Source organism: Miscanthus floridulus, chromosome 16 (genome assembly GCF_019320115.1).
Source record: "Miscanthus floridulus cultivar M001 chromosome 16, ASM1932011v1, whole genome shotgun sequence".
Classification (NCBI taxonomy): Eukaryota; Viridiplantae; Streptophyta; class Magnoliopsida; order Poales; family Poaceae; genus Miscanthus; species Miscanthus floridulus.
The window spans coordinates 2,363,299-2,391,065 of NC_089595.1; the positions used below are offsets into that span (position 1 = coordinate 2,363,299).

Sequence of the window (27,767 nt, forward strand, 5' to 3'; positions counted from 1 at the left end):
ACTATTTTATTGGTCCACTTTTTAAAAGACAACGGCAAAAACTTATCAATATCTAGGTAGAAAATAGGACAGGAAAAACTAAAAAAAATAGGAAAAAATAGGACCGCTTAAAATAATATCATGATTGCGTTAACTGAGAGGCAAAGATCACAGGGCGGACGCTGGAACTCGTATGTGCTTGTGCCAAGCAAACGAATATTTTCGAGTAGAAATAGAGGTAATTAGTGGAGGCTGCCGGACCAGGACTTTATCGTTTATCCATGATCCATCCATCTTCGTAAACTGTTGTATATATACCATAATAGAAAAAAAAAAGAAATTGGCCGACGCGTGGACAGCTCTGCTCCACTCATTTAATCTCCCTCTCTCATCGTGTCTTCCGGCGCAGTGAGCAGCAGCAGGCGCACATCAACTCAGCGCAGTGAGGAGCAGCAGCAAAAGCAGTGAGCAGCAGGCGCCAGCCTTGTCCGCCTCATCGCGCGCGCCGTGCGCTAGTGGCTAAGCTTGGCGTTAAAATCTGTGGCACCGAGCTCGACGTCAAAATCTGTAGCGCCGAGGTATCAGTTACGTAGGATTTTCTTTTGTGCTCGGCCAGGCACCTCGGCGTCAAGATCTGTGACGCCGAGACGTGTTACCTCGACGTCAGGACTCATGGCGCCGACCCCCATGGTCCAAAGATGAGTTTAAGTCTCTCAGGGGGCCAAATGTAAATTTTATTTTAAAAAAAAGGTCAAATAGTAAAAAATTAGGGCAAGCTTGAGACCAATCCATATGCAATCTTTCTTGTCTCATTAATTATTTTTCAACGTGCCTGCTTTCATATGAGTTATCAAAATCCCATAATAAATAAGTCTTAATGAATTACATTTGCATTGTTGTCTTGTGTTTGAACTAGATTATTTTCAACAATACATCATTTTGGCTTTCAATAAATATATGTGAGATAACATATTTCCTATTCACACTTAGCAAATGGGTTAGACCTTTAATCACATTATCATTCAATCATCCAAAATCCACTAAAGGGATAGATGCACTTTCACCTAGGAGTGGCGGTGACCACCCGGCCAGTCCCCTGAAAACACTAGTCTCTCGATAAAAGGGGCGGTGCACCGCCATAGGGTGGTGGTGACCGTGGCAATGCCCAACTCCAGAACCCCCGCTCTTTGTTGAAATTTGGCGGTGCCACCGGACAGGGTGGCGGTGCTCCTGGCGGTGCACCATCGCACCTGGGGCGGTGCACACCACCACGTGCAGTGCCAGGTCCCACTTGCTCGCTCTTAGCCGAGTTCAGGTGGGAACCGCCCTAGGGGTGGCGGTGCCACTGGACAAGGGGCCGGTGCCAGCCCAAGCACCTCCCTCTCGCCCTGGCTCAGCCGGTCACTGCCACAGGGGTGGTGGTGCCTCCAGGGCAGCACCCCGAGCCAAGTTTCACCTTCTTTTCTGCGTCTTTTTCACCACCTTTGCAAATGTGCTAACACTCCAAGTGTTTCACCATCACGTACAAGTGTGTTAGCATTTTCACAATTACTTTTCAAAGGTTAATCGTTTTCTCACCAATTATGCACTAGGCCTAAAATGCATATGCAAGTTTTCCAACACCTAGTGGCATTAGATGATCGAGTTGTCCGATAAGAGCTCCCCACTTAATAGTACGACCATCGATCTCAAATGTGATCACACTCACTATAGTGTCTTAATTACCGAAAACAAAATGTCCCTATGAATATCACATTTGCCTTGATCCTATTTTATTTTTCTCTTTCTTCTTTTCCAAATCCCGGAGCTTGATCATCATCACATGTCCACACCACCACCAAGGACTTCATTTCATGTGGCCATTTCCATCCATGAGTGCCACCTAGCTCCTTTACTTAGGTTGGACAAACCTATTTCAAATCCACACTTAGAGTATAGGGTTAGTCCAAATAGGTTTCATCAATTAACCAAAATTAAACTAGGGCTTTCATCATGTTCAACCGTGACGAAACCGACTTGGGAAGACTCTAGAACACTCCAGAAGGCAACCACTGCAACCCAGCGCGAGCCTCTACCATGTGGGGCCAGCCGGCCCCACCTGTAGGCCGGTCGACTTGTGGGGCCCCATGCCAGCCTCTCCTCACTACGTCGGTTCTTCACCGCCTTAAAGATCAAATCTGCGCTGTTGCTCAAGGTCGGTTTGATCCGAGGGTCCAGATTTGACGTTGCCCCCAATATATATGCCCATGTACCCTCTCCAACAGAGCCATCCTAAAACCCTAATTCATATCATCGTCATTAGGATCAGAGTCAGCAATCAAGAGAAGATTAGTCCTCCAAGACAGGATCTAGTCTTGTAAATAGAAATAGTGAGATAGAGAGTGAGGGAAGAGATTGGAGGAAGCTTGTCGATGCTCTCTCTACGGCTCCTTGGTGGAGTCAAGTTCTACTTGAGCTTGCTTATGAGATTTCTCTAGTAATCAACTTCTAATTCAAGTAAGTATCATGTTTATATTGTTCATCAGGTTCGCGACTCTCTTTTGAGTGCTTTAATCTATAGACGCTCTAGGTTAAAGTATTTAATCATAAGTGTAAGCGTGGTGCTTAGACTTGGTTAATCATGGATGCACCCTGCATTCCGGACCGGTGGTAGATCGTGAGTGTGACACTCTCGTTGAGTCCTTTCTAGTCCACCTCCCGTCTGTAGGCCAAATAGGACCCGGTTACTACGGAAAGTATTATCTGTTGGTGTCTTTCCTTAGTACTATCCCCAATTAAACAGTAGAAGACGTAGCTTACCTAAGTTAGAACTAGGAAACCTTAGTAATCCTCTCTACGCTCCTATTTATCCTTAACCTTGTTGCTACCTTTAGTTAAGTTAGACTGTAGTTAATCTCACACATTTCCCTATGGATACAATTATTTGAGGTGTGTATTTTTTTTGTTGTACATATATAAAGCTTTTAGTTCCACACTTCCACTTAAATTGCATGCTTTCTTCGAGATGTACACATTATTTGTTCCCCTTTCTAGAATTTATTCCACATGGACACCATTTGTTTTAGCCAAACAATTTGTTCCCGAATGTACAAATTACTTGTTCTCCTTGTCTAAAATGTCATTCCACCCAAACAACATTAAGAAGAGCTTGCACTTCGGTAGATCAGAAACCGCCTGTGATCCGGCAAGTGAAAGAGACATGGATCATGAGACTTATCCTAAGTCAAATAATCTTGTGTTTAAGTTTAACCAAGTTTATACGGATCAAAAACGAAATGTCACTCTTTGCTCGACAGATCAGTGAACGGAATAAGAAATAGTACTATAACAGTATATGCAAGGGCGACAAATTACGCAGCGCACAACCTTCCAAAGAGAGAAACGTGAAAGAATAGCAAGAGCACAAGGAACGTGTGCCGCCATGGTCTTCCTTCGGTGCACAGAGACCGCCGCCGAGGCCACGTTGGCCGTGTCCGGTGCGGCACGGTCGCGGTCCCACCGTGGCATTCTGACGTGGGCCCCTCAGAGCCGACCTAAAAGACGCATCGCTTGCCGCCTTTTGAAAATCTCATCTCATCAAAAGACCACCGAAAATGCACCCACGTCCCACCGACCGATGGGCCCGCCGTCCGTCCTCGGCCCACAAACCCCAATCCCGCACCTCCAGCTCCGCCTTATAAATAAGCCCCCCCGCCGCCTCGACCCCCTTTCCTTTGCCCCCGGAAGAAGCCTCGCCAAAAGGAACAATTCCTCCGCTCTCTCGAGGGCGGTTGCGTGCTCGCGCGAAGAAGCCCCGAGCCCCGGAGCCCTCCCGCTCCGACCGGTGGGGGAGCGCCGATTCGAGCCGCCGATCGGCCGTCCGCGAAGGTATACCCCTCCGATTCGGCCCCCAGCCCCCGCTTAATCTGCGTGGGACTCGTATGCATTCGACGGTAGCGGCACTGTGTGGTTTGATCGGCCTTTTTTTTTTTGGTACAACCCATCCTGTGTGCGGGTGGATCAGTGGGCGGATGCTCGTGGATTTGGATCGTTGCACTAGGCTGGGGTTCTCCCTGCTGGGTCGCGGTCAAAGTAAAGGGGGATTTGGGGTCGCTGTTCGCTCGTCGCCGTCTTAATTACCCGGATTAGTGCGATTTGAGCGGCACGGTGCATCGATTCTGCGTGCGGAAGCGTGGCGGTTGCTGTGACATGGATGTGCCCCTGAATCTCCTAATCCGTGGTGGTCCCATCACTTCACCTCATATTGTCTGATTTGTATTCTAGCTGTTCGCTTCATCTCTATCACCAAACCCGGAAACCCCTGTTCTCTCCGTAAAAGGAATAGTCCCACATTTCAGCCTCTTATTATGTGTTTTCAGTGAATTGATTGTTACCCAAATCCATCACTTACTCCAGCTTCTACAGATAGGTCATGGTCTGAATCAGTTGGGCTCTTGAGCTATGTCATTTAGGCTGGGAAACAGAGTCTCTGTAAATGGGGAATGCTCCTGATTCGGCAGTATGGAAACTTGTTTTATGTTAGGGTACCCTTTATGTTATGGTCATGGTTGGGTGTGCCAAACAATCCCTACTACCAGGTGATCAACATGCGCCAACATGTCTTGGCTATCCCCTTGTTATCATCTGTTTTGACCATTGCCTCTTTCATGTCCCTTCTGTTAATTGACCATTCTCCATTTGCAAAATTATGTTACTATGGTTCAGCTTATATCTATATCCTTCTTCAATTGAAGCTCTCTGACGGTATGGATGACTAATTGGTGTCTAGCAGTTTGAGGAATCATGTTTCCTGTCCCAGTTTACTTACTCTGTAGCTTAGGAACTCCAATCCACCTTGGAGCGCATTCATGACTGATGCTTTTGACCTTTGAAGCTTATGAGTGGGTAATTCTTTTCTGTATCCCCCTTATTGTTTATTAGCTGGTAGCAGAAACCGACAAATATGTATCCATACTACAGATCTGAATCTCGTTTATCTCCACTTTTCAATCTGTGATGCCAGGATTTATCATTTTGTTTAACACACTTTCTCATAATTTAAAAGCAATGCACTAGAATTTCAGGTTATGCAATCTCTTAATATGTTTGTTCACAAGAAAAAAATTATCATATGCATGACTTGTGCTATATCTCAGACTTCAAATGTACCTTCTCCCTGTGACACTCCTACAGCCATTAAATTATTGAAGGTGCCCTTTGATGCTTCAATCTGTATTGGAAATATCTAAATTCCATCAGACATAGAACATATAAGTTCTACACTCAGTTTTTCTTTAGAAGAAGAAGCATTGAATCTGTTAAAGGTACAACACTGTTGTCCTTTGCTTTGATGGTAATGCATGAAATTCAAACACCGACGTGTCTTCTGCGTCTTCAGGTATCTTTATTGGTATTTAAAGACTATATTATACAGCATTCTATTTTATCAGAAATGGCACAAAAAAAAACGTTATTTCTTATGGGAATGCAGGTTTAGTGAGATCTGGCCTCCGCAATAGTCACCTTCTTGAAAGCAGATGTGTAAGGCTTATTAGAGTTGGAGTTCGATCTTTGGGGACATGAATTGATTCTGTTATTTGTTTGACTCCAATTTGGGGCAGTCACGGGCTTTAGGTTGGGTGAGGAATTGTCGTTTCAACGAATTCAGGTACTCAGGTTAGTGATAGTTTCAGAATATTGTAGTTACATATTTGTGGCGGTGAGTAAGCTATGAAGTCATGATGAGAACCTTAATTCATTGGGTACCACATTCACTCCTTTTTTTGGGGAAAATATACATTCACCCCCTAGCTTAATATGAGCATTTCCTTCTCTCTAGCTCTTCCATGGTCCAACTAAACCTTGGAAGTTCTTCTGGAGAATTATCTCAATCTTTTCAGATATTTGCATTTATTACTTCGATCATTTGAATTATTCGACTAATGACATTGCAGGTACTATTTGAACACTGCACTAAAAAATGGAGTTTCTTTTCTTGTTTGACATCTTGATGTGCCAAAATCAAGCTCTCATTAAAGGTCAAACAAATGGGCAAAATTTGGGCTCCTTGATTAGTTTTTTCAGTGTTAAGCGATGAATCTGCTTTGGTAAATGGGAGAGCTGATCCAGTTTGTCCATATGCCTTGTGAGGACTATTTGTCCTCAGTAAGAGCATATGTTCAACATCACTGTTGGACTTCTGTTGCCCTTAGAATGAGATGGTGGCTTCTCTTACAAGATTGTAACAGCCTTTTAACAGCCCAAGAGACAAGAGAGGCCCTCCAGTTGTGAGTTTTTGGAAGAGCCAATTGCTGCTAACTTCATATCATTCTGAGGACTGGAAAAGGTGGACCAGTGCCACTCTTAGCATCTACCACCTAGAACTTTTAGCCCATTGGTGGTTGTATGGTGAAGTTCATCAAGTATAAAGGCGAGAAGGGTAGTTTCATGGCCCACTGTTAACTTATAGGGAGAGAAATATTGAGGTTTGTGGAAATATTGGCTGGAGCAGCATGATCACCCACTAGTCCTGATTTTGGATGGTAGATTTAGGTTGGCGTAAATGTGGGATAAGGAAAACAGTTGTTTCACACCAAATTAGTTGATCTGAAGATCCTTTCCAAGTAAAAAATCAGCTTACCATGTAGAATTGGCTACGGCGAGGGTAGCTTGGCCCATGAAGTAACAATTCTTTTGATCACACTGAGAGGATGCCATTTGCAGATAGCTATTCAATGTTGTTGGAAGGAGAAAGATGCTAGTTGAAAATAGGTGAATTGATGATGTTGGAAACAAGATGCATTTATTCATAAGACGAACAAAAGGACAACAATTTCGAGGAGGAACCTTTAGCAATCTTGTGTGTGCATCTGTTATTCATACATGGGCATGTGTGTACCTGAAATGCTAGTGCTATATCTACCTGCCTTCATATTTCCTCGGGCTTCTGGAGCTGATAGCTAGTGCCATACTTTCTGCCTTATATGTCCATTTCCTTTCTGTTTAACAGAATTATGTACAATTTATTATTAGGTTCTCTTCCCATGACTAAGCTCGTTTGACGGGCTTTTCATTCCATGTAAAGAATTAGAAGATTCTGGCCAATCTTCTTATGTTCAATAGAATGTAATACGAACTGTACTGTTTGATAAGTGCTGCCATATAATTTAGTTGCACACTGTTTCAACTTCTTTGGCTATTACTGTATTCCTGTTGTTACAGATGCTGTCAATAGGTTCTTTGCCTTTTAAAATTGGTCCTTTCACCTGGTGTTGTACAGAGTCCTGGTGTATACTGCTTTACTGAATTAATGTGGTAAGGCTAGTGTCTTTGTAGGTTAGGTATTAGGATTTTATACTTGATACTGAACTATTAAAATATCATCTGTAATTTGATCCTAATATCAATGGATTGTATAGCTGCTTATCTATTATTTTCTATCACTTGGAGAGAAGACAATGCAGCCTTGATATGCTGCTTGTAATTATCTTGTATAAAGCCTGTTAAATGTAATCATATTTAATGGTGCAGTATCAAACTATCGATTTATATATCTACTAGCCTCTTTGTTATCTTCAAACAAACATCCTCTTTTTATACTGTTCATGAACAACAATACAGCAATAAATATTCTCCAATCCGGGCCTGGTGCAAGCGGTAGAGTCTTACCGCCTGTGACCGGAAGGTCCCGGGTTCGAGTCGCGGTCTCCTCGCATTGCACAGGCGAGGGTAAGGCTTGTCACTGACACCCTTCCCCAGACCCCGCACAGAGCGGGAGCTCTCTGCACTGGGTACGCCCTTTAATTGACCGTGCTGCATTTCTGATTTTTTTTTTTTTTGTTTCTTTCATCTTCCAATATTTGAGTGCAAATAAACCTTTACGGAAGGTAAAATTTGTTAGTGCCAGGCACCATAATGACATGTATACATAAAGATTCTCTTCCACTTGCATGTACATTATTGGCATAACATAGGTATCCTCTAGCTGCTTGGTGACCAAACATTAGAGAGTAGTATTTTGTTGTTTTCAAAAGGTTAGAATTTTGAACTATTCATCATATGGGAAAATCCTATGCTCTATCATTACTTACCAGGCCCAGTTTGGTGACCAAACATTAGAGAGTAGTATTTTGTTGTTTTCAAAAGGTTAGAATTTTGAACTATTTATCATATGGGAAAATCCTATGCTCTATCATTACTTACCAGGCCCAGTTACTGCCATCACCAAAGCTATAAAAGTTTCTGATTCTTGTATTGAGGTCTAAAAGTCAGGTTTCCACCCTATATATTTTATTTTGTAGCAGACTATTATACAAGTACGATGATGATGCCTTCTCTAGTTTAATTTATAAACTAAATACTGTGGTCAAAACATTTTATGTTTGCTTAGTTAATTAAGTCGGCATGGTTTCTAGTCTTCTTGGATATGACGAGGATTTCATTTGTGTTGTGTGTGTTGTACCAAAGTTAAATAAGACACTGGATATGATGGAATCTTTGGGGTTTTGGCACTGGCAGCTCTAGCCTGTGTGATTGTAATCTCACATCTTGCGGTTCTAAGGTTTGAATGATCCTTTTTAATTTGTTCTGGAAGTCTTAAGTATTTGTGATTCTCTTTATATTACATTTTCTTTTCTAAATCTACATGTATATTTGCATCTACAATTTGTTTTTATAGAATACTAATGCCGAGCCTATAATTTTCCAGGTTAAGCAAAATCAAATCCCTCTGTTCATGTGTTATGGCGGGACATCATCATAATAACACACATGCCTCCAGGATGGATCATGTGAACAGGTTCCAGAGTGAACCACAGCCTTTTGGTATATGGACTTCCACAAACATACTAACTTATTGTTTATTGTACATTTCAATTATTGTGAACTCATCCAATTGCACCCCTGTTATGCCAGGTCCAAAGTTACTTATGCATTCTAGAACTGATGCAGCGAATGGAGCTCTATCAACAGGTTATGGGGGCGCACCAATAAGATCAAATGACATTCCATCCTCAAGTCACACTGGGCAATCTCATATTCAGCACAGTGATGCTCCTGGAACCATGCTTGCATCCTATTCTGGCTATCCTCATGCTGGAAGCTCCAGTAGCATCTATGCACCACATAATACTCATCATCCGCCTTCTTTGAGTTATCCACATAGGTCTGAGGATAACTTCATTCTGAGTTCCCATATGGATGACAGAAGCGTTACACTGAAGCGGAGAAATCCAATTATTCATCCAGTGGATGGAGTCAATATCGGGAGCTGTTATGCTGGCAGTTCATCTAATCCTCAGTTCCCTCGCTACATTCCTGCTCCTGAATCCTGCCCTCCTCGAGTAACTTCAAATATGGGTTCAAGCTACTGGAGTGATCATCCCTTTGGTAGCCATGGAGGATCTCAGAGGAATGTGAGAGGACGCCATGATCACAATCCGATCCATTTGGGACACAATCCAGGTGTACCTTGCGCATCAAGCAGCACTCATGGGCCACAAAACCATACTAATGTAATTGGTCCTCCTCGAAGTACAGCAGTGCCACAAGATAGAGCACATTTTTCTATACCTCCAAGAGTGACTGCCCCAGGTTAATTTTGATGCCTTTTCTTCTAGTAAATTTCATGATTGATATTACTTTCAAGTGTTTTGTTGCTATAAACTGTATACTACCTCCATCCCAAAATATAGCTACTTCTGGGTCTGTCTTTAAGTCAAACTATTTAAACTTTGACCAAGTTTCTAGGAAAAATAATTAACATCTATGATATCACATAAGGACATTCTGAAAAATTAATTGATAGTTGATCTAATAACACTATTTTAGTGTCCTAGATGTTGATATTTTCTACGATAAATTTTGTCAAACTTATCACATAGTTTTGACTCAAAACAAACCTAGAAGTGGCTATATTTTGGGGACTGAGGGAGTAACTGTTTTATAGTTCTATTATAGTACCATCAGTTGCAACATAGCAATTTTCAATTGCTTTTTAGTGCTGTTGTTGTTTGGGACTTGATTGCTTCTGCTGGGTTCACGTGCCTAAACCTTGATTGCTTCTGCTGGGTTTCAACTCTAGCCTACCCCAACTTGTTTGGGACTTAAAGTCTTTGTTGTTGTTGTTGTTGTTGTTTTTAGTGCTGTTCAAAATGAAATGATAGATTGCCAAGCACCCCGTTTTTTCAAATTTTGTTGTTATTCAAGAAGTTAAAGCTTTCTGTTCTGCAGGGACCGATGGAAACTCTAGCATGGCCTTCAGGGAGAGGCCATACTATTCTGCTCCGCAGAGGACCAACATAAATGCCCCCCCTATCCCAACACCTCCTGGTTCTTCTTATAGTCTACATTTTGTGCATGGTGGGTATGCCCCCAGAGCAGTCCCCCCTAACAGCATCAGCCCATATCCTGCCCCAGCTTTTGCGACTTCGAACAACTCGGTGACAGTCACCCATGAGCCTGATATCTCTAGCTATCGGCCTGCTGTCCCTGGCTACCAGCCTGCTGTCCCTAGCTACCCGCCTGCTACCTCAGCAGCAGCATCAAGTGTTCATGCTGAAGCTGCTGCATCTTCAAGACATCTGGGGCATGTGGCTCTTGGTTCCAGTGGTAGTGCAAGGAGTAGAAGTCTGAGGGATTCATACCATGCGTTCCGTCCACTGATTATTGAAGAAAATAACTTGAGAGGACCAGCAGCTGAGGTAGATGGTGTTGATTATTTTCTCATAATTACACTAACATGAATTCTTGCCCTGTAACTAATACAATTGCATTCTGTGCAGCGGGTTATGATGCTGGATCAGTTAGTTATCCATGAGTCAAGAGAAGATTCTGATCCTCACTGGGACATGAGGCTGGACATTGATGATATGAGTTATGAGGTAGTAAGAAAGAACCTACAGTCGATAATTATTATCACAAATCAGCACAGAATGTGTTCTGTAACTAATATAACTTTCTATGCTGTTATCTGCAGGAGCTGCTGGCTTTGGGAGAACGAATAGGCAATGTCAACACTGGCCTAGCTGATGAAAAACTTTCAAGCTGTGTGATGGAGATAACTTGCTGCAGCTCTGCCCATACCCATGGTGACACTGAGAGCGCAAGATGTGTAATTTGCCTGGTAAGATTACACCCTTGCACAACATCCGGTTTAATGTTACACTTGCAATTCCTGTTATATATTATCTCGAGCTGTTATCTACTATTTCAAGTCAATGCTTATCAAACACCGGTGGCTGGCTGCAGGAGGATTACAAATTCAAGGACTCTGTCGGAAAGCTGAAATGCGGTCACGACTACCACGCTGACTGCATCAAGAAATGGCTGCAGGAGAAGAACGCTTGCGCAGTCTGCAAAGCTTCTGCGGCAGACGACAGCCGAGGCACCGAATGAAGTGGCCTCCTGATCCCGCCCCATTCACCCTATCTCAGGGGAAACTGTATCTATTTGCTGATCTGGTTCTGCTGTGTAAATAATGGTCCTGAAGTGAATTATTTGTGAGCTGAATTTGAACTCCGACATCTAAATCTATCCTCAAGCTAGTTGCTAATCGATGGTCCATTGATTCACATACCGGTTTGATTCTGCGGCTGTCCTTTTGCGCCGATGGAGGGGCCGGCCGTTAAGAGGTGCTTCGCAAGCCAGCTTGGCCTCTGCTCCATGGATGGTTCGGTGTTCATGTCAGTGATAATACGTGCGATCTCGTAAGTTGCTTGCCTTGGATAAAAAATCGTCCCATGGTGTATGAACAGTTTTGTTTGCTGCGGATGGATGCACCACCCTACTGATCCAGATGGTTGGATGCAATGTTGGCATCTGCATGTTGCTGGATCGTGACTAGCAGCTGTATGCATGCTAATCGCAAATTGCTGTCTCTGTAACCACTCTTTAAAGGATAAAAAAAGACTGCAGTTGAATTAATTTCATTATTATAGATGATAGAAGTTTATATAAACATAACAATAGTAAAATACGTTTTCTTTGGCCCATTTGGATGTAAGACAGGATTGGATGAAGAATTGCATTTAAGATGACTCCGAAGATTTGTTTAGACAATACATGATAGTTTATTGATGATTTGAGAAATTGTTCATTCTCTTCCCATATACTACGTATATTCGGTCTGAGGTCGTGCTCGAGAATTGTCCCATCGTGAAGGAGATCGCGATCTGACGGCCATGAGGAGCTAGCATCACCACGTACGTGAGGCACCATACACACAGTGACGGAAAATCTTCATTGGTAGTAGCAGTAGGCTCCATTCCGTTGCTCCACCTTATACGCATTTTCCCTCTGGATCCAGCATTGCAGGCAGCATGTCTGAATATCTCGATTCCATTCACCTTCACCATGCATGTACAGCTCGGACCGAAAGCTCCACCGATGGATGCAGCAGGTTGTTAAATGTTAGCAACTCTTTACCCGATCACTGTCCCGATTTATTTAGTTAAGCCGTCTTTACGACGTCCATCTCCACCTAATTAAATTACAAAAAATTCTCTAGCTCTCACTCGCGCACAGGAGTCTTAGAAGACGGAGAGATCCGATCGATCCCAAATTCCCAGTGCAACCCTCAGCGGAAACCCCACAATGCCAGTGGAGTTGCTGCTCCTTGAAGCAAACCACCACGCCACCTGCTAATCAACGTGCCATCTTCCAGCTCGACGTCTAGCTAGCTAAGCTAGCCCCCTCCATGGCAGCATGGCATCCCACCATTTCTCTCTCCATCCCCTCGCTCGCTCTCACTCCGGCCTCGATCGGCAACCTCGCTCCTTGTATATATATAACCCACTGATCGCCTCCATTGCAATATGCACATATCAAGAATCCAACGCTACACTACACACAAAAGCTAGTACTCCTAGTCCTAGCTAGTACAACTAACCCATCATGGCGTCTCGCCTCGCCTCCGCCCTTCTCCTCGCCGTCCTCATCGTGTCGTCCGCCGCTCCGCGGGCGCGCGGCCAGGCGGCGTCGGCGCCTGGCCCAGCCCCCGCGGCGCCCAAGACAATCACGGCGATCCTAAGCAAAGCCGGGCAGTTCACCAAGTTCATCCAGCTGCTCCAATCCACGCGGGAGGCGGAGCAGATCACGAACCAGCTGAAGGGCAAGTCCTCAAGCGGCGGTCTCACCGTCTTCGCGCCGCCCGACAGCGCGTTCTCGGCGCTCCCCAAGGGCACGCTCAACTCACTGTCCGACCAGCAGAAGACGTCGCTGGTGCAGTTCCACGTGGTCTCGGCGGTGCTCGCCGCCGCGCAGCTGGAGACCGTCAGCAACCCGCTGCGGACGCAGGCGGGGGACACGGGGCGGGGCAAGTACCCGCTGAACCTCACCGCCGACGGCACCAACGTCAACGTCTCCACGGGCGTGGTCAACGCCACGCTCGACGGCACGCCGCTCTACGCCGGGGACAGGCTCATCGTCTACCAGGTCAGCAAGGTGCTCCTGCCCTGGGCGCTCTACGGCCCGCCCGTCCCCGCGCCGGCGCCCGCGCCCGCGGAGAGCAAGAAGAAGAAGAAGGCCGCGGCGGATGCGGTGGCGGACGCGCCCGCGGCTGAGACCGCGGCAGGGACCACGACGACGGCGTCGGCGGCGACGCGCGCGCGCGGTGGCGTCGGAGCTGCTGTTGCTTCGTCCTGCGTGGCGGTCGCCGCCGTGGCTGCTTTGTGGTGGGCCATCTGACCACCACGTACAGTAGAGTAAGGATCCATGCCATGCGTGTCTTTGTCGTCGTGGAGCTTCTTTTAAATTTCGGGAGAGATGTTTCTAATTCATCAATCAGTTGTTTCCTTTTTTATATAAAAAAAATGTATTGTGGATGTATTTGGTGGCGTTTTGTAATGTTTGTGTTGTATACTTTGAACTGTACATGATGTTGAGTGGACGTATATTGTTATCCAATTGTTTAATTTGGACATTATAATTTGCTTATTATTACACAACACTTTACATTGAACCCAACACGTATGGGATTGTCTTTTATAGCGATGCCCCACGGTCCTGGGTGATGGGTCATCGCTAAGACAAAAAGTTCGTTAGTTAACTTTTTTTATATAAAAAGTACTCCTACATTCATGTCCCGTTCATTTCTCTTATAATCCGTCTTTTTCGGCTTGTTTTTTCAGTCGGAACAGTGTTTTTCTCTCACAACAAATCAACCGGAACCGTGTTTCAGCGTTTTTTTAGCGAAGCAAACGGGCCTCAAAAGGAATAAATTTTCTTCCTCCTCAAAAGTTAAGACTCATCTAAGTTGTGAGCGGAGCTCAAATATCAGTTTACTTCTACAATACCCTGGAGCTCAAAATATTAATTTATATATATGTTTTCGTTGTCTCTTTTCATTTTTCCCCTATTTTCATGATCTATTAGACATACAAAAAGAATTAATTTAACTAATAATAGTAAAAAAAAATGTGAACCTTAAAACAACTTATATGTTTAGATTGTAAAAAATAATCATATAGATATACCAAAATATACTAGAAGTTCACCTTATTTATTTCCTTCTATATGCAAGAAAATTATAATCTCTTGGAAAGAATTTCCTCTTATAGTGTCGTTGGATGACAAAAAGTTTGTTACCATACAAGATCAGTAGACGACCAAACGCCATATGTGCCACACGCAAATAGAAGAGTCTTCGTGTAGAGCCAACACTAGATCCAAGAATATTGCAGTCTCATAGATTGAGTTTCCTCTCAAACTGCGCTAGATGACAAAAAAAAAAAAAAGGTTTGACATTTACCGTTGCGCTTAAACGAAGAATCAAACCATTGCAGTAATTTTCAACAAAGCAATAGTATTTTTCTCTTACAACAAATCAGCCTCAGCAGCAGCCAAATTTAGATGAAAAGGGTCCTTAATCGTCTTGCTGTATGACTTTATGATATATATGGATTAATAAGGAGCCTGATTTTACTATTCCGGTCACAATACCATCTGTACCTTTGTGGCTTTTATCCTTAATAAGATCCTAATATGATTGTGAATTTGTGATCCCACCGAACATTCTCCGACTTGATTTAGCTCCCGTGATTTTGAACAAAAAAAAAATCTTTGTCCAAGCTCTCGTAGACTTTAAATAGATGATGAGGTTTGCTTCCATCGTAGGACAAAATAAAAATCTAGACATCCGCAGGGGCTCCCGACCGCATCGCGATCAGTCATCTCCTCCCTTCCCTCCTGCGGTCTCGCTCTCGCCGGAGATCAGACGCACACGCGCCGCCCCGGGCCGATGGACGCCTCCTACCGCCGCGCCGGCGCCGGGAGCGGCTCCGCTCCCCGCTCCGTCGACGACATCTACAAGGACTACCGCGCCCGCCGCTCCGCCATCCTCCGCGCCCTCACCCACGGTACGCCCCCGGGGCTCCTGCTTCCCGCCACGCTTGTGAAGGTTCCAGCTCTAACCCTAGCCCCTCCCCTCCTCTCGCTTCGCAGACGTCGAGGAGTTCTACGCGCTGTGCGATCCAGGTCAGTCTCCTTCCCCTCGCGATCTCTGGCCTTCGATTTGATCTGGGTGCGAGCTGATCCGGTGTTTGGTTGGGGTTGGGTGTCGGTAGACAAGGAGAACCTGTGCCTGTACGGGTACGCGAACGAAGCGTGGGAGGTGGCGCTGCCGGCGGAGGAGGTGCCCACGGAGCTGCCGGAGCCGGCGCTCGGGATCAACTTCGCGCGCGACGGGATGAACCGTCGCGACTGGCTCGCGCTCGTCGCCGTCCACTCCGACTCGTGGCTCGTCTCCGTCGCATTCTACTACGCCGCGCGGCTCAACCGCAATGATCGGTACCACACCATTCCTCCTCCATCTCCCAATTTTCGCCTCTGTTTCTCAAGGTCCGAAGCTTGCCTTGTTGCGGTCGCCTGCTCCTCTTGGTGTGTGCTGTCTGTGCTCATTGACACATATGACATGCATATACATGTGCTGAGGCTGTCTCAGGAGTATTCTGTGAGTTGAAGTGGATGTCAGGGTATGCAAGGTGTGCTGTGCCCTCTGTATGCATGTCCTGGTGCTGACGTGTTCGGATCCAACATTTGATTTGACAAGTAACTGTTCAGATTTGGGCCTTCTGGTTTCGTGGAATTTGCCAATTTTCGATTTAGAAAGCAAATGAGTTTGTTCCCATGTAACAATTTAAGGAGCTGCTCTGTTGAGCAAATGAGTTTGTTCCCATGTAGCAATTTAAGGAGCTGTGCCGATGAATTGTTTACTATAATCATGCGAATTACTAAGTTATATTAGCTTACAAAGCAATATTTTGCTGAAGTTGGGGAGGATATCTATTATCTGTGCTGTAGTTAGTTTGATGTAAACTTCTGAGCATGTGTGTGTGAACTGAAGTTTTATTCTTCCCTAAGATGTTAATACTGCCCTAATGAAAATTAGTGTTGTTTATTCATGTGGAAAGCTTAGTGGAGACCCTTCCTTGCCATCAGAATGTTCATATTTTGCTGAACTAAATATGCCTCAGAAATATTCAAATGCTTAAAGCCTGCTCTGTCGTTTTAAGTAGATTCCATTTTTGGGAATGAATTTCTTCCATCATGTATATAAGTTATTGCAGCATAAAGATATGAAGATACCTCCATGTGAGAAATTTCCAGCTTGTTATTCCTGAAAGACTTCTTGCTCTGACTTCAAGGCTTTGAAACTTTTTCTGTGATGGTTATACTTAGTTACTTACAAACTTTTTAGTTAAAAAGCATGCAAGTGTGAATTCATGATTACGATCTCTTCTGGCTTCCACTTGTTACTCACTGAGATTGTGCTTACATTTGGATTTGGTGGATGGTTCTGATTTTGTGGTTTGCTTAAGTACTATACTTCAAGCTTGTACTAATATTTCTGCCGAAGTAGCTATTGATGACCGTGGCCAGCCTTTTAGTCCCGAGCAGGCTGGCACAGGCTAGAGATGGAACCCAGCAAGAGCCATAGGAAAGTGCAAAAAAGAAAAGAGGGATTAGTAAGAGGCACAGGCCAAATCTGGACTAACTGCTAACTAGTATGATTTGACAAGATTATCCTGTGGTTTGAAAATGTGCAGCACTGCAATATCTCCCATGCTAGACTGAGTTAATTGCTCATTGTTAAGATCATTTGTTAGTCTCCAACAGTGGAAAAAAAGATTGATGATGAGTATAGGGAGAGACGATTTTTTTTTTTTGAGGTTGGGGGGGGGGGGGGGGGGTACAATTGTATGAAATCTGTCTTATAATATATGTATTTTCCCATATTCAATAACCACTTCTAGAACTAGAGCAAGCCCTCCTGATTATTCATTGCTATGATATATAATGACTGCAGATTACTAAACAAGAGACACAACTATTAGGTACCTGACAACATATTGTATTGTTTCTTATAATCAAAATCATTGCACATGTAATCACCACCTTTCTATACAACCTGAATGCATACTCCATTTTGTGTAAAGGACATGGATACTGACTGAAAATTGTTTGGACTTGATGTCATATAATACATCCTCATGTAGGTTGTTTGGAATAGGTTCCATTTTCTTATGTATCTCCAAATTTATTGTCCTATGAATTAGCTGATTTCTGATTAAAATCTGGAAAGGTGGTGGTATCATATATGGAGTTGGTAACTGAAGTTTGTTTGGAGCAAAAGCAGCTCATCCTTAAATTGCTTTGCTTACTAGTTCCATTTGTACACTTGCTTTTAGTTTGTACTCCAGATACATTGACATTATTTAACTTTTGGACTTGTTGTCAAACTGCTAATATTTTATAGATTTGTTTGAGGCAACATTTTCCATGAGTATTTAATGAGTTAAGTGTTTTCATCTTCACATGTGCAAGCTAGTTTGGTCTTACTGCTTTATATCTTTTGAGGACTTTGGGACAATACTGTGCACTCAAGTACTTTCGTAAATAGTATATAGCTCCAACTGCTCAACTCCTGTGCAATGTTGCCAAATTAAATTTATGTTTAGCTAAACTTCATGATTTTAAAAATATGTAGGGTAGCTTGGTATATTTCCAGCACTTTATTTGTTCTTTCCCAATGATACATTCTTCATTTGAATAATCTTTGTTGTAGACCAAGGGTTTTTTGAGAGCAGTCAGTGATGAGTACAAGTGAATTATTTCCTTTACAGCATGATGAGTATTGGGACCTTAGTCACCCAGTAAAATCACTTGTAGTTGTAGACATTAAGACACTTAAAACAACATTAAGGCCCCGTTTGGTAGGGCTCCTCTCTGGCTCCGGCTCCTCCGGAGGAGCCCTACCAAACGGTTTAGTAGGAGGAGCTTTTGGGGAGGAGCCCTCCCAAACACACCCTAATATTGGCCAGTTGCAACTTGCAATCTTATAGTTGTGGCATTGTTTTTTTCATAAAAAATGTTCTTACAGTTACCTTTGGCTAGTCAATCATACTAAGTTAAAAGGTATTAAGCAGCCTTGACTTGAACTACAATGGAAGTGAAACATTTCATATTCCACCCTGCAATTGTTTTTGGTTGTTGTAGCAGGATCCAGTAGCCCATGACACAATAATAACAGATGTTACTACAATCTATATAATTTAACTGCCATTACAGAAGTTGATATTGCGGTAATCATTTGTGTAATGCTTTTGCTTTCAAATTGAGCAGGAAGCGTTTGTTTGGCATGATGAATGATCTGCCAACTGTGTTTGAAGTCGTCTCCGGTGGTGTGAAACAATCTAAGGAGAGGGACAGATCCGGTACTGACAATAGTGGTAGAAATAAACTGTCAGCAAAGGTAACAAGAATCCGCCTTTGTTTTTACCACCTCTTCTATTGTCATGTTATGATGTTGAACTTGATCTGTCTCTCCAGCAAACAAGCGAGCCACGATTAGAAAATAATGCCAGGGAGCCTGACGAGGGCTATGATGAAGACGACGGTAACCACAGCGAAACCTTGTGCGGGACATGTGGTGGAATATACAGCGCAGACGAGTTCTGGATCGGGTGCGATGTGTGCGAGAAGTGGTACCACGGCAAGTGCGTGAAGATCACCCCCGCGAAGGCGGAGAGCATAAAGCAGTACAAGTGCCCGAGCTGCTGCAATTCAAAAAGACCTAGGCCGCTCTAGGCCTGTAGCACCGCCCTCCTCACGGGGAGGACGACCATGGATGGAAGACTGAACGAGCAGGGAGGTCATAGCTGTCCTCGCGCAAGGTTAATACCGCCTTGCGATGTTTACTGTATCTTTTCGATTAAGCTTACATATGACGAAACGATGGCGATGCTAATGTGGGCGGGAAGATCACACATATTGATTATAACCTTGTTGTGGTTTCTCCATGCCATGGAGAGTTATGGTAGAGTTTGTATGTTGCCGGAGAAGGAATAGGGGCAGAGGAAGCCTTTGTAACGTTTATAAAGGTGAATTGGTCAGCTTAATAATCCGCGAGGTTTATGTTAATATATTTTATTTACTACCAAGACTGATGGTTTGCGTCACTAGACATGTGTGATTACGTAAGCTACCACCCACTTTGTGATAATCCTCGTCATCCGCTTCAAAAAGAGTAACAAACAGATGCACTTCGACAACGATTTACTACTAGGCTAGGCAATTTCCCTTAATGCGGACAGCTTTCTTATATTTTGTTGCCTATTTGACCAATTGTGGACAACATTTGCTTAATCACCCTCTTAGTGTCATGTTTTAAAAAATTAGCACGGGATGGTTTCAGTGAATTCTGGTCGACTATCACAAAACAACTCCTTAGTTCTTACAACTTGTTAGTACTTACAGGGGAACTTCTCCAGAAAATCAGCTGCTATTGTGATCAATTTATTTATTTATTTTTAGCAAATTGTGATCAACGTTCATGGCTTACTATAGATTGTTGTTTCATTGCATATGGGTACATAGCAAGCTACCAATAATTCTCTGGAGACCGCGGTTATCACTACCTTAGTCAGACAGAATAGCTACACAAACATTTGCTATTCAAATTCAACTTGTCATATCATTTATCACTTGTAACATCCGCTTCCTCTGTCCAGAGAAAAATCACGAAAGTGCTCACTTTCTGTGGTTTACAGTGACACAATGACCATTCTGAATTGATAGCATCAAAAGAGATGTGCAATGTGGCTGGCAAATGCTATGAGAAAGTATGAAGCCAAACCTTTATATATGTGCGGGTCCTGGTACAGATAGCCAGCAGGTTCAGGTTCAGGTTATAGCCATCAGGTCAGGTGAAACTTCCAACTAGCTTTTGCTGTTTTATTTCATAGTAATCCAACACTACCAGGAACAGAAATCATAATAGCAATTCAACACTAGGAGGAACAAAGATATCATACCAGTAACTCAACACTGGGAAATCTCCAGTCATCAGGATATTGCAGGTTAAAGGACCCATTCTAGTCAGGACAATGACCCCAATCCGCTATTTTCAACTTGAATAGAGAATATTTTCGAAGAACCCGAAATGTGAACATGTTGTCTTCTGAAGAATTTGGAGTAGCCAAACCCAGTTTTACCTCAACAGGGGAGCACACAGAACAAGGGTGGAGTAGACAACGGAAGATTAGGGTTTGCGGTCTAGGATCATAACCTAAACTTGCCTACCGGCACGCTTGCCATACAGCATTGGCTGATAAGCTGCCACGAGGGAAGACGAAACACAAAATACATAATGGAAGGGATCAATAGAAACTCTGCAAGCATATTTTGCTACAACCTTTTGACTTTGAGTATGTTAGCTGCCTCAACTAGGTTACAAGACCAAAACTGCAACCTTCATGAATTGGGGTTTCTAAGTAAAGCGATGTTCGACATGCAGCCGATCACAGCTTGTAGACTGGTGTGATCCCGAGCAGGTTGAAGCACTGTCGCATGACGACAGCAGTCGCTTGGCAAAGCAACAAGCGGCTCGTCTCCTCCGGTGACCCGACCACCTGTTGGGATCAATGCAGAGTGAGAGTGGTTAAAGAGCATCAGGTCATCAGCACAGTATTACTGTTGTATGGAAATAAACGGGTCTTTTTGCAGTTTGTTTGAGCTGATGCTAACCTAAATAGTAAATACCCAAGAAACAGTGTAAGGTTCATTTGAAGAGAGGAAGAGTGATGCAAATGGAAAGAAGTATACCTGGCAGTTGGTATAGAATTTTGTGAACATTTCAGATAGATTGTACAAGTATTCACACACAACATTTGGAAGTAGATTCGTGCAGGCCTCTTCAACAACCTGAAACATATTGCAGTGCAATCAGAAAAGGCAAATTGTAGTAATTTCAGTTAAACTAGATTGCACCTGAAGCCAAACAGAAAATTGTTCTTGGAGTATACAACAAGAAAAAAAACATTCTTGCAGTATCCAAGAAGGAAAATCATACAGCAAAAAGCCAAAAAGATCCCAACACCCAAATACGCCTTATAATTACCATGTATGCTCTTCAGATCAAAACCAGAACTGACCAGCGACTCAACATTGGCATTGGTATCCTGACTTCCACAAACTTATATAAAATAAAGTTCACTAATAGTGAGGAAAGGTACCTCTGCAAATCGGATAAGATATAGCCCCAACACGCGCTCATCTGGATGGTCGAGAGAAATGGCTCCGCTCTAGAAGAAAACAGTAAGAAATTTTCAGCTCATGACTGATAGCAAGGAGAATTGGTGCTAAACCTTCACCAAATTAATGATATCTGCACGAGTAAAACATAAAGCTTACCATCTTCAGCTCTTCCACATCCTTGTTGGATTTCCGAATAATGGAACAAATACGAGCATGTGCATACTGAAGGTACACAGCAGTATTTCCCTGTTCACATGGAAGAATGAACATGAGCATAATGATGATCATGTCAACAAAATTTCCACAGTGCATTCTATGAAAATAGTTTGAGTTTTACCTTATCGCTCAGCATCTGTTCAAAATTAAATGTGTAATTAGTCAGCCGATTATTTTTGAGATCAGCATACCTGTAGTAAAGTTACAGAAATTCATTATGATAAATTGGATTATCCCTAAAATACTTAGTTATTTCTTAGTCAAATCAAGAGATGCATCTTTCTAAAACAAGACATTTCTGAACATACTTCACAGCACCATATCCAACTGCCTCTGAAGTTTGCTCTAATTCCTCATCCGTCCAGTCAACAATTTTGCCTGAACAAAAATAATGATCATATTTACCTGAAGGATAACAATAAGGTTCCGAAATAGTCCAATTTACCATTTTCATTGAGCCGTTGTTGTAGTTCTGATTTGCTCCGAGATTTAGCCTCATCAAGTAGCTCTACCAATCGAACAACCTCAGTACTGCGGGTTCGGAACCGCTTGCCATCTGAACCAAGAACAAGACCAAATCCAACATGGCTTGTTTTCAGAAACTTCTTTTCACTTGGATCTGGGAGCCAACCGGCCATCTTTGCAGCCTGTAGAAAGACAGTAGAAGATTAAATAAAAGCACAGAAAATGGATAACACCTTAGTGCTACTCCGTGCTTACACTGAAAAACATGTCAAAGTGCTGCTGCTGACCAACATCTGTCACATATATGATCCATTCTGCCTGCTCAACATTGAGCCGATACCTCCATAAAACCATGGACAGAAAAATATTAAATCCACACTAGATGCATCAATTACACAAATACATTCTGTTTGCTTCAATAGAGAACAACTGAATGAACCCTCAAAAGCACAAGCACTTACCAAAGAGCAGCTAAGTCTGTTGAGGCATAGTTGAAGCCACCATCACTCTTAACCACTATCAAAGGGATTTGATGACCTTGAATAAATATAACTCGGGCACCCTCACTCTCCTTGATCAAGCCTTTGTTATTCAATTCCTCCAGCACTTGAGGAATATAAGGATTATAGAAACTCTCCCCCTGAAAGGTGCTACATTAATTAGCCTAAACCAATAACCTGGTCAGCTGCTTCATTGAAGAGGCAAACTAGCATAAACATTCAACAATACCAATTCATCAAACTTTGATTAACAAGGGATACAAATGCTCCAGTTAAAACGCAGATATGCATGTACTTTTTCTGTGAAAAATTGAACATGGTAGAAGTTGATGTGAACAGGAATGCTGCCAAGACAATGCTAGAAACCAAAATTTAGATGTGAATCAAAGCCCAAAATATCCATGAGTAATTTCACCTCACACCTAAATTCTGTTGGCAACCAACCTTTCCATCAAAAATATACTCCCTCCGTTCCTTAATATAAGCCATATAGTTTTTAGCACCAATATTAACGCACGGCTTGGGGAAGGACGTGAGACCGAGGAAAAAAAGGAAAATCAGGCCATCTTCTCTCTTCCAATCAGATTGCTTCCTAAATCTAAGGCATTGGTTCGGGCATGTGCTATGTACGGTGGGAAGGTTTCCAAACTAATCGGCGTGGGAGCTGATACGTTCCTATATTTTGGAATTTTCTTTAGAAATCTATATGGCTTATATTAAGGAACGGAGGGAGTATGTTTCAACTACAATGTATCGTACCTTTTCTTCAAGCACCACATTTAGGCGCTTGTAGACCAAGTCAAATTCGCTCCTGCTAATGTCACAAATCTTTTTCCATGCTTCTCGATATTTTTCCTCCCCTCCCTACAGATAATACAACGCTTGGATGAGAACATGTCAACCTTCCCAGAGTCGACATCCAAAATGATGCTCTCACCTGTAGCCGAACAACTCCTTGTTGAGCCCTTGCTTTAAATTCTGCATCGTCAAACTTATGCTTGGATGCTTTATAGAAAATCTGTGTCATATAACCAAAGTTAAAATGTTAAAATGTCAGTCCCAACAGCAGGAATAAGACACGTTGTCATATGGCAAAAAAAATTGCCAATTCCCAGCACTTATTTTAAGGGATCCATTGATTTTGAAACACACAAGTGCTTTGATGGACTATGAAGGAAAACAGGCAACCAACTATGAAGTAGGTAGAAGGATGCTCAACTTATAACAAGAAACTACCAACAAAAAGAAAAATCCAATGTGCTAACCCAGATACACACGTTGAGGAGATAAATGTAGTGGATTTTAGAATGACACCACAATACAATCACAACAGTAATTTACTAATTTATGACACTGACAAGGCATAAGCCACCACAGCAATAATACTGTGCATAACAGTTGAATAAGCCTAGGGACTCATGGTGGGTTTCAACTCTAGCCTACCCCAACTTGCTTGGGACTGACAAGCTTTGTTGTTGTTGTTGTTGTTGTTGAACAGTTGAATAAGCATTTGGGTGTGGTATTCACAAGTGCTACCATGAATACAGTCAGAGCCTATTAATTTTGACCAAAGATCTATTGTTAAGTGATTGGATATATGGTTTGAGTTAATATTTCACAGAAATACTTTTGTCATTTTATCCTAATAACTTTTTTAGTATATGACAACAAAACTTAGTGGTCAACTTGGTATCGAATTTGGCTTTCATGTTTGCATGTTTTGTATGCAGAGAGCTAAGTGATAAATAATTGCATCATTGCACTGAACGTGTTACCTGAAGGTCCCCAATGGCCTGGCTACCTATCTCCTTCCAATTTGGAAATTTCTCAAAAAGATATTCTATTAGCATCCCGAACTGCATGAACAGAAACAATAGTTAGCATGCTGCATGTGCTGCAGTAAACAGTCTCAATCTTTCAGGCCACCTACAGGAAACCAAGACACAAACTTCTCCAACAGCCCAGCCAAAAAAATCTTTTAATCTAAGCATGATTTTACTTCTTACAAATGAAAATGTGTTAATAGGAAATCCTGGATACAGAAATTACATGGCAACTACTACACATATAAAAAAGGTAGTCACAATGTTAAGGAAAGTGTGGTGATGCTTCCATAGATATAAATAAATTGCCAAAGTGGAAACAGACTCTGGGTATCCGGTTACAAAACAGAAGGTGATTAACACAACACCAGCAGAACCGGTGCCAACTGAACCTTTTGGCCAATGAAGACATAGACAATTGCAGATGTATTAAGCAATGGTAGGCTATTAAGTAGGTATAGAAAAGGTTGGGTACCAGAGAAAGTATTTTCCACAAGAATCAAGTACTAAAGCAGTTCAACCATAAATATGTAAAAACATTTTGTTTCACCAAAAGCAAGTAATAAAATGTTTAGCACACAATACAAGGCCTGTTACCTGTGTACCCCAATCTCCCACATGATTTCTTCGCAGAACATCAACATTCGAGAACTCAAACATGCGTGCTAATGTATCTCCAATAATTGTAGACCTTAAATGTCCCACGTGCATTTCCTTTGCAATATTAGGTGATGAAAAATCAATCACTGCCCTCTTTACTGGCAGAGTTGGTGCCCAAGTCTTGATACCATTAACAAGCATGTCTTGTATTCTCTGCAATAATGTAGCTCATTGAAAATTTGCGGAATAGATAATGGCACTGCTAATGCTAGCATAACTTGTAGATAAAAATCTCAGTCAAACCTGTGCAACCCAGCGGTTTGATAAGGTAATGTTCACAAAACCAGGTCCAGCAACAGATGTGGATTCAATAATATCAGAAGAAGGCAAGTTCTTGGCAATGGCCTGAAAAAATGTGAAGAGAACAGTATGTCGTTAATGTTAAAGAGCTTGAGCATGCATGAAAAAAGTGAAGCGGATCATAAGGAATATTAGTTCCAAATCTTATGAGAAAGTTCTTAACGTAAGTCTATAAAGAATAAAGATAGACAAATACCTGCCCAATGGCATTAGGGTTTTTGAAACTTGTTCCAGATCCTTTAACCTTTGACCATAATCCCATAGCATTGTTGCTGCACATGGTTCAGCAAGAATCAATCAATCAATTGATGAGAACTTGGAAGAATTATGATAACAACTAACAAAGGACCAACAGATACTCAGATTGTATGAGGGATTGATGCAGCAGGTAAGGCAACATGCAAACAACGTACCACTGGTAGTCAGCAAACTTTGCTGAAACTTCAACCATTGGTTCTACCTCCACATCAGGCACGGTAGCCCGGAGGGATGAAAGGACCAGCCTGGAGAGCTGTTGCTTGACACTCCCAGCCCGTTGTATAGTCAAATTCAAATCAAGCAGGGAAACTGGAAAAAGAAATTAAGCGATGCAATCGTCTTCAGAGGCAGCAGCCCACTCAAGTGCACTCACCACAGTGGAGTCCTGCTCCTGGGGGGCAACGGAGGTTGAGGTCTCATCTCCCATGGTGGTGGCACTGCACGAGAACCGCACAAGCCTGGAGGAAGAAGCGGCTCTACAATGACCTGGCTAGGTAGACAACACCAGAACAAGAAAACAAGTCCAAATTAATCAATTAATCAATGCAGTGAGTCTGAACTGAAAAGGAAGCATAACAAGTGCAACGCTCCTGACAGCGAATCCTAATCCGCTAACAATCCAAACCTAGTGCCCACACTGGTTAATTTGAAGCAAATTAAGAAATCAAATGAGCACAAGTAACTGATAACGTACGAGAAAGCAAGCCCAAATTAATTAATTAAGCAATGAAATGAGCATAAGTAACCGAACCAAAGGCGTAACAAGTTCAATGTTCCTGACAGATAATCCCAATCAGCTGATGCAGTCCAAATCTAGCGCCCTCACCACTCACCAGTTATTAATAGTTTTAAAGCAATGTTGGTGATGAACCTAACAATTTATTCATCCAGAAAAAGCGCACGTGAGCCCTGACGCTACACTAATCTCCGCTGATGCAACGGGGTGGAGAGGGTGAGCCCCAATACAGAGCAAATCTATAAACCCAACCTCACCCAACATCCAAACCCCGAGCCCCCTCTCAAAAATCCACGGGAAACCCCACCACCATCCCTAACAGAATCTAACGCCACCCTCACCACCAAACCCTAAACCCCAAACCGCGCGTCGCGCTCACACCCAGACTGACCCTAAAATCCCCTCCCTCCCTGTTTCTCCGCGCCGAGCGGAGGCGGTGGGAGCAGCGGGCTCGGGGAGGAAGGCGTGGCGGGGGAGCGAACTCACCGGAGCGCGGGGCGCGGGGGAGGAGCGGGAGACGGAAACGGAGGCGCGCGGGGGTAGGCGCCGCCACTGCAGTTGCTGCTGCCGCGAGAGCTCGCATCCTCGGCCCGCCGTTAGTTAAATACCCCCCTCCCCCTCTCACGGTCACGCGTGGCACGGCTGGGGGAGCTGCAGCTGCTAGTGGGGAGGCGACCGCAGCAGGTAACGTAGCGTGCGCGACACCCAGGCGCGGCACAGACACGCACCGCGCGAGGGGTTTTTTTTTTGGCTGGAAGGTGAAATCCTTTTTGGCTTGTTCTTTTTTCTCGTTTTATCTCCTACAACTAAAAAGAATAAAGCGTAGATATTTTTTTGTGCGACATTTATTTTGATCCGTCCGTCTACCCACGCCTGCAATCCCGCGCCCGTCGCTCCCTCGGTCTGCCTTCCCCTGCGATCCCCTGCCGCTCGTTGCGCGACCGCGTCCACACCGCACAAAAGGAAACCGCTCCTGTGATTCAGCCTCGATCTCATGATTCCTCCGCCCGCCTCCCCATCGTCGCCCACCCGCAGCTGGCCGTGGCGCCACCGCACTCGCCCGCAGCCCGCCGCGACGCAGCCCGCGCACGCCCCTCCTCCAACGCCGCCCCATTCATGCCCCTTATCCCACAACGATCGAGTGAGGTGCCGGCATGGGCGGGGAGCAGGAGCTCGACATGGGCGCATGGCCCTCAGTGGATCCAGAGGAGGAGGAGGAGGAGCACAGCGACGGGGGGCAGGATGCACGTGGTGGCCGGTGGAGTCAGGTGTCGGCCGAGCAAGGTGGGGAGCCCTAGCGCCATGGGAGGGGCGGCGCAG

The 27,767-nt window shown here is 43.6% G+C and overlaps 4 protein-coding genes across 13 annotated transcripts; 3 read left to right on the top strand and 1 right to left on the bottom strand.

Moving 5' to 3' along the window:
• The first annotated feature begins 3,689 nt into the window (after positions 1-3,689).
• Positions 3,690-11,526, top strand: LOC136512798 (E3 ubiquitin-protein ligase MBR1-like). Of its 6 annotated transcripts, XM_066506795.1 has the most exons (9): positions 3,690-4,863; positions 5,152-5,356; positions 5,450-5,634; positions 8,666-8,781; positions 8,908-9,549; positions 10,189-10,658; positions 10,740-10,838; positions 10,934-11,080; positions 11,206-11,526. In XM_066506795.1, exons 4-9 carry the CDS (start codon positions 8,700-8,702, stop codon positions 11,350-11,352), a joined length of 1,587 nt encoding a protein of 528 aa, XP_066362892.1. In that variant the 5' UTR covers positions 3,690-4,863; positions 5,152-5,356; positions 5,450-5,634; positions 8,666-8,699; the 3' UTR covers positions 11,353-11,526. The 6 variants fall into 6 exon arrangements, with proteins under 6 accessions (XP_066362892.1, XP_066362893.1, XP_066362895.1 ...); XM_066506796.1 differs by lacking the exons at positions 5,152-5,356; positions 5,450-5,634 and having other exon boundaries at positions 3,690-3,846; XM_066506798.1 differs by lacking the exons at positions 5,152-5,356; positions 5,450-5,634 and having other exon boundaries at positions 3,690-3,846; positions 8,929-9,549.
• A 995-nt stretch (positions 11,527-12,521) lies between these two features.
• On the top strand, positions 12,522-13,860 carry LOC136512799 (fasciclin-like arabinogalactan protein 11). The gene has a single exon (XM_066506799.1). The coding sequence runs from the start codon at positions 12,850-12,852 to the stop codon at positions 13,639-13,641; it is 792 nt and encodes a 263-aa protein (XP_066362896.1). The 5' UTR covers positions 12,522-12,849; the 3' UTR covers positions 13,642-13,860.
• Positions 13,861-15,073: 1,213 nt separating this feature from the next.
• Positions 15,074-19,394, top strand: LOC136512119 (PHD finger protein ALFIN-LIKE 1-like). The gene is made up of 5 exons (XM_066506115.1): positions 15,074-15,311; positions 15,397-15,429; positions 15,519-15,741; positions 18,577-18,706; positions 18,784-19,394. Exons 1-5 carry the CDS (start codon positions 15,194-15,196, stop codon positions 19,039-19,041), a joined length of 762 nt encoding a protein of 253 aa, XP_066362212.1. The 5' UTR covers positions 15,074-15,193; the 3' UTR covers positions 19,042-19,394.
• Positions 19,395-20,593: 1,199 nt separating this feature from the next.
• LOC136511653 (arginine--tRNA ligase, chloroplastic/mitochondrial-like) lies at positions 20,594-27,096 on the bottom strand. 5 transcript variants are annotated; one of them, XM_066505697.1, is made up of 18 exons: positions 26,934-27,096; positions 26,085-26,197; positions 25,867-25,964; positions 25,650-25,725; positions 25,397-25,498; positions 25,091-25,306; positions 24,446-24,526; positions 23,608-23,688; positions 23,430-23,534; positions 22,632-22,810; positions 22,426-22,510; positions 22,151-22,352; positions 22,014-22,083; positions 21,827-21,896; positions 21,646-21,735; positions 21,468-21,536; positions 21,058-21,156; positions 20,594-20,864 (listed from the first exon to the last, which is right to left on the bottom strand). In XM_066505697.1, exons 1-18 carry the CDS (start codon positions 27,028-27,030, stop codon positions 20,754-20,756), a joined length of 1,944 nt encoding a protein of 647 aa, XP_066361794.1. In that variant the 5' UTR covers positions 27,031-27,096; the 3' UTR covers positions 20,594-20,753. The 5 variants fall into 5 exon arrangements, with proteins under 5 accessions (XP_066361794.1, XP_066361793.1, XP_066361792.1 ...); XM_066505696.1 differs by having other exon boundaries at positions 25,867-25,970; XM_066505695.1 differs by having other exon boundaries at positions 25,867-25,988.
• Positions 27,097-27,767: the final 671 nt, after the last annotated feature.